Raw genomic sequence first — 11,946 nt, 5'->3', positions numbered from 1 at the left:
AGACCAGCAGTAGATTATACTATCATTAGGCTTCCTTCGTTCATTTCCAAAGTGATCTCATATTAATATTACTCAAAAGGACACGCATAGACCAATCGTGAGACGTATCAGAACGGAAGAAGAGACGATATTGCGTAAGACGCCGTATCAAACTAGACCAGCAGTAAATTATCCTATGTCTGAGCTTCCTTTGTTCATTTCCAAAGTGATCCATATTAATATTACTCAAAAGGACACGAATAGACCAATCGTGAGACGTATCAGAACGGAAGAAGAAGGCGACGTTGCATAAGACACCGTATCCTATTACGAGTGCTCCTCCGCTAGGCTTCCCCGGTAATTTTTGGGGGCGATTGGATAATAATATAGCGGGAAAAAAGGCGCAAGTGTATTACGGTGTCTGTTTACACGGGGTGGCGACGGTCGGCGGCGAAATTGAATAATTGGATGATACGGAATGGGCTAAGTTGGAGAGTCTTTCTTCTCCGCTCTTAAAACGATGCGCGACTCGGTCGCACAGCTCGAGGAGGATCATCGATCGACTTTCATTCAGCTTTCGCCCCGGATTCCCCGACTTCACCGAAGAAACGAGAATCCATCGATACACCCCGAGCGATCGCTTCGCCAAGTGCTATTTCATTAAATTCCGCTGCGTCTCACTTTTCATCACTCGCGAGTAGTTCACGAGTGCTTCCTCCAAGGAGTTCCGAAGCGTTCAGGAAACAACTAAGAAACGGACCAAGTATTTAGACCGGATAATCCAACGACCAGGAGCTTCTCTGCGATAGAAGATAGCTCAGCCTCTGTCCGGATCCTTCCAGCTCCTGAGGATCCTATCGTGGGTTTGGCTCGTCGAATTTTTATGCAGAGGTAAAAATTCGCACAGAGAATGAAGCGTTAGGTGAGACCCTACCCTGGATCGTACTCCTTTCGCTTTCCCCAAGGAAAGAAGAATACGAGTGCGCAGCCTAGAATGTCAACAGAGCTTTGAACTTGAATATCGCTCGCGTGGTTACACGTTGCTTGTTGCACGTCTGATGCACCGGCGGTGTGCTTCTGAGTACACGGAGTGAAAAGGAACGTGACGACACGCCTCGCGAGAGCACGTGCATCGAGGATAACAAGATCGTTCCATGAATAGACAGAGGAACAATGTCGATCGATCGCAGAGGGACCGCGATCTAGCTAGGCCTGTCTCGTGGACTTTCGATGGTTGTTGTTTAAAAATTCACCTGGAACAATTGTCAGGGACATAATTGGACTCGATATCGCGTGTGCAGTACGAGCAAGGTGGCGAGCAGGACAGTGGTGGTGTTCGTGCAGTACAAACGAAGCTGCATCGGAGTTCAATCAGCATGAATTATCTGTTTAACCCGGTGTGCTAATGATTTCGTCCGCTTCGCGTTTCGCGATGAAATTGGTGGAAATTAATCATCGCGCCGGTAAATCGTTACAAATATCCCGTTAATCGACAGGAAATCGTATCGCGATCCACGGGACACGGATGACGAATGCTAAGTGTAATTACGACTGGTGGTCTCCATGAGGTTACGTCGCAGCGATGCTCGTCGCTTAATTGGAAGCGATAATTAGCGATTCCATGGTAAAGTCCCGGTATAGTGCGTGAATTAATGCGATTTGGATGACGTTAACGACTCTCGGCATCGACGTCATGGCGTGTATTAGAGCACCAAGATCCGTCTGTGGATCCAGCGACGACATCAAGGCTGATTCCACCCGCAATGTCATACAGGTACATGCCTTTGTTAGAGCACACGTACGGCCGTGTCGACTCCGGTGAACTACGAATTCGTAAAACGAGTCTCCGGTTTCCATTGTATTTGCCCTTGGAACGCGAGCTATGGGAATTGATCTTCATGCTTTTATTAGTTTAGTCGCTCGTTTGTCAGGTCGCTTAAATTCGCTGACCAAAGAGCGGAAATTTATTTTATACGCGAGACCGTGAGCATCGATCATGTGCTTTCATATTGAAATTCTTTTTCATTTTTAAAATCGAGGTGATCACCTTCCTTTTTTATATATAGCTGTAAAGTGTCTTTTTTTTATTTACTATATACTATATATTATTTACTATATGATATACTATACTACTATATACCATACCATACTACTATATACTATACTACTATATACCATACCATACTACTATATACTATACTACTATATACCATACCATACTACTATATACTATACTACTATATACATACCATACTACTATATACTATACTATACCACTATATACCATACCATACTACTATATACTATACCATACCACTATATACCATACCATACTACTATATACTATACTATACCGCTATATGCTGTACTATACTACTATATACTATACCATACCACTATATACTATACTATACTACTATATACTATACTATGCTCCTATATATTATACTATACCACTATATACTATACTATATTGCTACGTGTTGTACTGTACTACTATCTGCTCTACTACACTATTATAAACTAAACTATACTGTACTATTTACTATGAACTATATATTATTAATATTAAAGTGTACCGCTTTTTGTGATTTAATATATGCTATATATTATTTACTATATACTACACTATTCTACTATATACTATACTATATTATTCGCTATATGCTATATATCATATATCACAGTATTTATAGCAATATGGTTTTATTATATTTTATATTCATTATTATATATTATTGCAGTCACATAGTTGTATATTAATTTTATTTTACATAAAGTTATTTTCATTTTCCATTATATTAAATAGCACAAAATGAAATTAAGAAATAATGTTTGTTTTAAAATAGTATAACTATGTAGGATAAACAAGAATGATTAAAGTAAATATTATTCAGTTTGATGATTTGAAATTAGAAATTGCTATTAATAAATTAGGAATAGTACCATTTTTAAAAATTTGGAATACTCGTCTTTTTCTTTTCTAAATTGCTATGAGAAAAATTAGGTTAGTTTCTTTGTATCATTTGTCTATAACGAAATTGAGGTCGATGTTTATAATTCATTTTTTAAGAAACAGCTTGTAGGACTTTATTCTTTGGACACCCTGTATAGTGTCCACAATTTATCAAAGATTTTGGGTTTGGTATACTATAATTTTAAAATTTTTTTGTTTAAATTTCTATTCTTTGTAGAATCATATAATCATAATTGTTAACACACAATTTATTCACCATTAAATTTTGAATTATTGCAATAGATGAAAAATCGAAATTACAATCGATCGAACGATCCTAAGATAATCAAACCCCTGTAAAATATGATTAATGAGATTAAATTTCTTCTTAATTTGCAATAAAATAAACAAAGAATGACATAAAATAATAGATATTAAAATTATCGTTAAACGTCCATTTAACTTAACAATTAAATTATTATTCAGAATATACCCATCTACATTTCAGAAATTCTTCCATCAGACAATCCTCAGTATACCCAATTCGTCATATACAACGTACTGTGTATAATTAAATTCTACACTTTCGTATTATCAAAATCGATCCAAGGATCGCAAGATGGTGAAAAACAGTCAAACAAAATCAAGCACCGTTTCATCCCAAATCTCGGCGAACCTTCAAACGCATAAAGAATCCGTCAGTTAAACGACTAGAAACCCACGAAAGACACGTGCTCGGTCCGTCTGTCAAGTTCCATCACCCCCAAGAATCCTCAGGTACCCCAGGACCCAGTCCCCGTAGAGCCGCGAAGCCTTAGAATCGCAGAAAAGCTGGGATCGAAAGCGACGAGGCTACAGGAGCCTCTCTCCATGGTCCGTGTAATAATGAAAATTAGAATCTGCGTGGTGACCCGAAATTATGAAGGAAGTTCATCCTGCTTCTCTCTTTGCCTCGCTCAAAAATAGTACCCGGTGTCTCGACTGGTTCTCGCACACGCGTGAGAGACACAGCAGTCACACTCGGATCGCACACGCACGCGCACACAGGGGACGAGCGTGCACATGGTCGAACTGTTAGATGAATCGTGTATGTAAATATACGCGTGCCTCCGTAGAATACGAATGCGCGCACATGCGTGCACCAACTCATAGGTGCAAACAGAAAAACAGAATTCGGCGCGAAGATGTGCGGGGACACGGACGGGTGTTTGCACAGGGACCAGGTGCGTGTGTGCGAGCATACGTATGATTCGGTACGCACGGTGACTAATTCCTTTCCACCGTCAGGCTCCATCTCGACCTATCTCCTTGTCTGGCCGTTCTATTCTTCTGGCCGCGGTCTCTTCTTTCCCTGCGGAGAGGCCGAACTCTCTGCCGGGATCTGACGCGCGAAAAATATTGGCGTTCACCCAAAACAATAAACTTCGTGGATCTGTCCCGTGATGAACTGACGCCCTTTCGCGACTCGACCTCTTCTTTTTGCCCAGGGAAAGAAGCTCCGCGCCGCGGGACCGGCTCTCTCTTTATACGCCGCGACGCGACGCTGAGGAGCTTTCGTTCTCGGCGAAGGAATGAGCGGTGTGCACCGCGCCTTCCGGTCGCTCGAGGTGATTAGGAAGGCTTCTCGGCGGCGTACGTGTCGGTCGAAGGAAGTCTTAATTGACTGTTTCGTGCTTTTTCAACGTGTGCCCTTCGTTAAGGTAATAGCGAAATAATAGATGGATATAATTGGAAATGGGGAAATATAACCTCCGCGCCGCGCTGGATCACTTGGGCTAATTGGACAGGGAATATCGCGTGAACTTTTTTATCTTTCGTCCTTCCATTGTCTGTTTATGCTATTTTTCTTATCCTCGCTGGGGTCCTTGGTTCGTGTTGCCTTCGTACCAAATAGTAGATCTGTTATGGATTGTGATTGGTACAGGCATTATGCACGATATTCTATCCCGAGGCAATGTGATAAATAACTTATTGATATAGTAGTGTACTATAATATAGTAAGTCTCAATTTGTTACAATTTAAACAATACTATTTTCGATAAGACCACGTCTGAAATGTACCAAGCGAGTAATACGACATTAAGAACAATATAAGTGTAATAAATTGAGACTTACTATATTATAGTATACTACTATTGAACTGTATCAATAATCTATTTATTACATTGCCTCAGGACAGGGCATTATGCACGATATTCTATCCCAAGGCAATGTGATAAATAACTTATTGATATAGTAGTGTACTATAATATAGTAAGTCTCAATTTGTTACAATTTAAACAATACTATTTTCGATAAGACCACGTCTGAAATGTACCAAGCGAGTAATACGACATTAAGAACAATATAAGTGTAATAAATTGAGACTTACTATATTATAGTATACTACTATTGGACTATATCAATAATCTATTTATTACATTGCCTCAGAACAGAATATCGTGCATAATGCTCTGTTCTGAGGCAATGTAATAAATAGATTATTGATATAGTTCAATAGTAGTGTACTATAATATAGTAACTCCCAATTTATTACATTTACATTGTTCTTAATGTCGTATTACTTGCTTCGTACATTACAGACGTGGTCTTGTGGAAAATGATTTTGTTCGTTATATATAGTGGTATAGTAATTAATGAGTTGTTTCAAATTGTTTTTTAAAATAATTTTGTGATATTAACAATTTTACGGACGTCTTTTATTTATTACATTACTTCAAGCCAAAACATTATGCACGATGCCCTGTCCCGAGGCAATGTAATAAATAGATTATTAATATAGTTAAATAGTACTGTACTATAATATAGTAACTCCCAATTTAAATTGTTTTTGTAAATAATTTGTTGATATTAACAGTTTGAGGGACGTCTTTTATTTATTACATTGCCTCAGAACAAGGCATTATTCACGATATTCTGTCCCGAGGCAATATAATAAATAGATCATTGATATAGTTCAATAGTAGTGTACTATAATATAGTAACTCCCAATTTATTATATTTACATTGTTCTTAATGTCGTATTACTCGCTTGATACATTACAGATATGGTCTTATAGAAAATGGTATTGTTCATTTTATATAGTGGTATAGTAGTTAATATGTTGTTCCAAATTGTTTTTTAAACTAATTTTGTGATATTAACAGTTTGAGAGACGTCTTTGGACAATGCTTGTTAATATGTTGTTTTATATAGTTTATTTTCTTTTTAATTTTAATGAATTCATGATGTTACTCATTATCAAAATTGATCTATAATATAACAGATATGCTCATATAAAAATGGTATGATTTGTTATATTTAGTGATATACTTGTTAATGAAATTGTTTTTTAAAATAATTTAGTGATATTAATAATTTAGGGGACATCTTTGGACAGAGGATTTTGTTTGGAATGGTATTATTTGTTCACATATATTGTTTTGTATAGTTTATTTTATTTTTTAACACTTAATCTAACAAAAATGGTGGTTTTTTAAATTTTTAATTAAAAATTTCGCATTCAAGCTTATCACTTTGGTCACTTGTCTTTACAATTTTTCTTTTAATGGGGGTGCAAGCAATTTTTCAATATTTTCTCGTATTCCTTTTCTTTAAAGTTTTCCTTATTTTATTTCTTAGTCTTCCTTCATCATAGTAGGTTTACTATTAATGATTTGATGATATTAGCTTTGATGATTTAATATTTCCATGTGTCGCGTATATGAACGGTTGAAAACGGTTTAATTTGAATTATTTACACTTCACTAGCGCCACTGTGGCGACATTGGTAACCTGTAATATATTATTTGATTTTATTTTCATTCATAGAGATAATTATTATATGATAAATATGTATATTTGAAATTATTACTAAGTAAGAAACCGAAGTCATACAGCGATGTATAAATTTTAAAAAATTGATTAGTGAACATTATTTAAATTAAAAAAGTTAAATAATAAAAATCGTTGACTATAAATATCTTTCATAAATTATTTTGAATTTATAATTTATTACTTCTAATATATTTAATTATAATAAAAATAAGAAATGTATTATTTACAAAGAATTTTTTGAAAAAGATAGTACAAATTACTCAAAAAAATGGTACTACCTGTATATGTAAACCGAGATCTCAAAATATATTTATTTATTTCGACAATTATTTTCTTTTATCACGATACATATTAGACTCAATAACGTATAATAACTCGAGTCATGCTGACAACCATAAAACTGCTAAAATGCAAAAATAAAATCTTAAGTAAATAAAACGATTACACGTAATTATACACGGTACAATATCATATAGCAATTATTTTAATACCACAGTACGTGTTCCCATATAATCGGTACTTGCTTATTTCAATACTCACTAAATCATTTCCATATTCATCGCTCACGATAATTTCATCGTACACATCAATCGTGTTAATAATAATCGTTGTTAATAATAACTGTAAAACTAGTAAAGCGCAAAAATGAAATCTTCAATAAATAAATCGTTTACTATGGTTACGAATGAATCAAACATAATTATACACGATGCAATATTATACGGTAATTATTTTAATACCATAGTACGTTTTCCCATATAATCGATACTTACTTATTTCAATACATACTAAATCATTTCCATATCCATCGGTTACAATAATTTTATTACGCAGCTCAGTATTGCTAATAATGTAATTAATTATCCGATTCCGTAAAATCCATCCAGATCGATTGTCGTTAAATGCATAAATTTATTTGTTGGTTTAGCCGTCGATTTAGTCCTAACGTTTCTGATATAGACAACGCACCTGCTGCTCGAACGAGTGGTTGGTCATAAAGTATCGCTCTATAGAGCGGCAAAACTATGCGCAGCTTGCGAACACAGAGCCATCTAGGCCTTGCGTGCAGCGCAGTTAATAAACGCAAGTGTGCCTACATGGTTGCAATAGGCAAGATATAACGTTTCGGTATTGGCTGACGCGCGAGTACGTGATTAAAATGCAAATGAAAACGTCGTGCTCTTTTTGTGGTCACCAATGACGAAAATCTATGGACATCTTGCGGTCAGACGTCCAATTTGGACTTCGGATACCTGTCACGGTGCTGCGAATTTGATTTAGAACGTCGCAGATCGAATCCATTACTTTATGACGTACGTGTTTCTATACGTCGAGAATTAATATTATAACAGTTACCAGGATAGAATATCGATGATAATCATCAAGAGGAGTGTATCATTTATATAGGTAAACCGGATTCTTCGTGAAATTCTATGTAAGATTACCTTATAAAAGTTAGGTTAGGTTTAATTTCGTGTGGTAGTAAATGTTAAATCTTATTTTTCTCTTTTGTCGAAAATTAATATTATAGCAATGGTCAGAATAGAATATTGATAATAATTAAGGGAAATTTATAATTTATATAGGTAAACCGGATTCTTCATGAAATTTTGTATAATATTGTCTCGTAAAAATTAGGTTAGGTTTAATTTCGTCTTATAGTAAATGTGAAATTTTATTTTTCTCTTTTGTCGAAAATTAATATTATAGCAATGGTCAGAATAGAATACTGATAATAATTGAGGGAAATTTATAATTTATATAGGTAAACCAGATTCTTCATGAAATTTTGTATAATATTGTCTCGTAAAAATTAGGTTAGGTTTAATTTCGTCTGGTAATAAATATTAAATCTTGTTCTGCTTTTTTTGATGAGAATTAATATTATAACAATGGTCAAAATAGAATACTGATAATAATTCAGGGAAATGTATAATTTATATAGGTAAACCGGATTCTTCGTGTAATTTTGTATAATATTGTCTCGTAAAAATTAGGTTAGGTTTAATTTCGTCTGATAGTAAATATTAAATCTTCTTCTTTTTTCATGAGAATTAATATTATAACAATAATCAGAATACAATACTCTAATATATTTTATACATTATATAATTTATATAAACTAACTGTATTCTTCACGATATTCTATATAAGATTATCTTGTAAAAATTAGATTAGCTTTAATTTCATGTGGTAGTAAATTTCATGTTAATTCTTTCATTTTTTTTCTATTTTTTAGAACAGTTAATGATATTAAATTTTTGTTCAAAGTGACTGTTATATTTTTTATCCTTTAATATTCTTTTAAGAAATATGCTAAAAGATTTTAAGTCAACTTTACACCTTGTAACATTTTATCAAATTTTATAGGTTATGTAATTTTTTAATCGTTCGAATACATTCTTGATTCTTTTTGTGATTGTATATAGTACATGTAGGGATAATAAATCTTTAATTTAGATAAATTAATTAATTGTTCAATTTTTCTATAAATTTTCAATTTTTTTATTATAAATACATACAATAGTATTAAGTTTGGAAATAATTTATCTGTAATTATCTAATTTTTTACATTTCCAGTATTCGCAATCCTTTTATAACTACTATCAGTAGTAATTTATTAGCATTCATTATGAAACATCAGCATAATTAATAATAAAATGATTGAAATAAACTTTGTATAGTTAAATACATTTTAATATCTACTTTAACAGTATGTTAACAGACATAACGTATTTAAAGATATCTTATTATCAACAATAATAAATTGCAATACTTTGTGAAATATTATACAAGTATAAGAAGGTGCCATCATTAAAATAAATTAACTTGCAAAATGAAAATAGTATTAATTCGAATATTTTTATAATTAATATTTATTTACCAATAACTCGGTATTTTAAAAATGGCGGTTTACAAATTATGGCGTATTATTTTATATAGATACTTTTGAATTAGGTATACCTTAATATCTACTTTATATCTACTAAAGTTTATTAGTAGATATAAATGTACTTGTATATATCTATTACCAATAATATGAATTATTTATTATAATATTTCATTAAATATCATACAAATACAATAAACACCATGATTAATATAAATTAATTAACACTAGAATTACCAATCTAGTCAAATGACTGGATCCAAAATTTTTCAATTACTATAAACATGTACCTAGTTTTAAAAAAATTAGTGTTGACTAATATTGACATAAAACTGTAATTAATATATTTTATTACCTTCCCAGATTATACCACCCAGATTACTATTATCTATTCCCCCTATGTTCACATGTCCATTAAAGATTGGTAGTTCTAGTGTAAATTTCCAAAATTAATCTTTCAACAATGGAACTCGAACTCAAAATTAAAAACAAATTAAATTGATATATAACATTTTCGATATTTCTGTGCAGATCTATACTGATTGGGCGAACTATTACTTGGAGAGGGGTGGCTGCAAGAGAAGGGTGACAGACCTTCAGTTGGACCTTTGCGACGGAGTTCTTCTCGCTGATCTGGTGGAGGCTGTCAGTAAGTAAACCTCCATTCAAATTTTGCCAATTTCAATTAAAACTAACAATACTTATACAATATTTAAATAACCAAAATTCGCATTACCTAAGATTCCAAATTTTTAAACGTATCAAAGACCAAAAACTACTCTATTCCAAGATTGCTTTCCAATATTCACTTATACTGCAACATTCAGAGCTTCTGAGAGTGGCTGTACAAACGAACAATACACATACTATATATTGTGAGAAGACTATAGGAAAGTTCTGGAAGTTTAAAGACTTTGGACAATTCTTTAACAGTTTATTAATAAACAAATAATGACATCGTCGTTATTCATATATTGATATATATTCATATATTCAGCCTAACTTGTCTTACAATATTGTTACGAGATTTTCATATCTACCCAGAATTCGGCTAATAAACGAACAATGCAAATACGATATAAATATAACTAAAATTCGTGTTACCTAGGATTCCAAATGTTTAAACGTATCAAAGGCCAAATACTATTCTATTCTAAGATTGCTTCCTATTATTCACTTACATCTCTACATTCGGAGCTTCTGAGAGTGTCCGTACAAACGAACAATGCATATACGATATAAAAATAACTAAAATTCGTGTTACCTAGGATTCCAACTTTTCACACGTATCAGAGACCAAATACTCTATTTCTGTATAATTCTATTCCAAAATTGCTTTCTACTATTCACTTACATCGCTACATTCGGAGCTTATGAGAGTTTCTGTACAAACGAACAATGCAAATACGATATAAATATAACTAAAATTCGTGTTACCTAGGATTCCAAATGTTTAAACGTATCAAAGGCCAAATACTATTCTATTCTAAGATTGCTTCCTACTATTCACTTACACAGCTACAGTCATAGCTTCTGAGAGTGTCTGTACAAACGAATATCAAACCCGCCTCATTATCACTCCGATAACCGTACGTTTCAAAGTGAATGAAATAGGTGCGAATAATAAAGTGGCAAGTAACAGTACTCAATGGCCGAATCGTTTATGGCATTGGACAGTTACCCATAACACATAAATCGTCAGTAAAGTCGTTAGTTCGCGGGGTAACGTGGTCACGTGCCATACGCGCACGCCATATGCGATGTGCCTCAATAAATTCACGATTTGCTGTCCGTTAGCTAGCAAAAGGATATCTTTGCATTAATTATCCCGTGTTTCTCGTTGCAGCCAACCAGAAGGTGATCGACGTAAATAGAAGGCCCAAGAACGCTCAACAAATGGTAAGTTTCCATTCAAGAGTTCCCATTTATATGCTATTCCTCATTGAAAAATTCCCATTTATCTATTTCTCGCTGAAAAATTCCCATTTATCTGCTATTTCTCGCTGAAAAACTTCCATTTATCTGGAAATACTTATTTCTCGTTAAAATGGTACTTACACTGATTTGACAAGATGACGTACTGAAAGTAACGCGCGATAATTGATCTATTGGAAATTAACGACGTTTATTCGTTCGCGAGGAATATCGAAGCAGACATCGTTTAACTTTAATCCAAAGTTACTATAATTTTTTAAACTTTTAACTTTACTTAGTTTCCTTTCTGAAAAATAACTTCTCCTCGGAGTATGTTAAATATTATACATGTACAATAACATATAATATAGTATACAACATATATGTACA

General features: G+C 33.4%; 1 protein-coding gene across 1 annotated transcript; it reads left to right on the top strand.

The window, feature by feature from the left end:
• The first annotated feature begins 1,672 nt into the window (after positions 1 to 1,672).
• On the top strand, positions 1,673 to 11,649 carry LOC108547979 (protein sickie). Its single transcript, XM_017900729.1, has 3 exons — positions 1,673 to 1,753; positions 10,174 to 10,291; positions 11,489 to 11,649. Exons 1-3 carry the CDS (start codon positions 1,673 to 1,675, stop codon positions 11,647 to 11,649), a joined length of 360 nt encoding a protein of 119 aa, XP_017756218.1.
• The last annotated feature ends 297 nt before the right edge of the window (positions 11,650 to 11,946 follow it).

This window comes from Eufriesea mexicana, unplaced genomic scaffold (genome assembly GCF_001483705.2).
Source record: "Eufriesea mexicana isolate 0111107269 unplaced genomic scaffold, ASM148370v2 scaffold1362, whole genome shotgun sequence".
Lineage (NCBI taxonomy): Eukaryota > Metazoa > Arthropoda > Insecta > Hymenoptera > Apidae > Eufriesea > Eufriesea mexicana.
This window is presented reverse-complemented; position numbering and strand designations above follow the sequence as displayed.

Bases quoted from the DNA above. Each gene is read 5' to 3' on its own strand.
- LOC108547979 (XM_017900729.1), top strand. From the start codon at position 1,673: ATGGCGTGTATTAGAGCACCAAGATCCGTCTGTGGATCCAGCGACGAC. The intron at 1,754-10,173 runs GTACATGCCTTT...ATTTCTGTGCAG, and splicing joins CCACCCGCAATGTCATACAG to ATCTATACTGATTGGGCGAA. The intron at 10,292-11,488 runs GTAAGTAAACCT...TTCTCGTTGCAG, and splicing joins TGATCTGGTGGAGGCTGTCA to CCAACCAGAAGGTGATCGAC.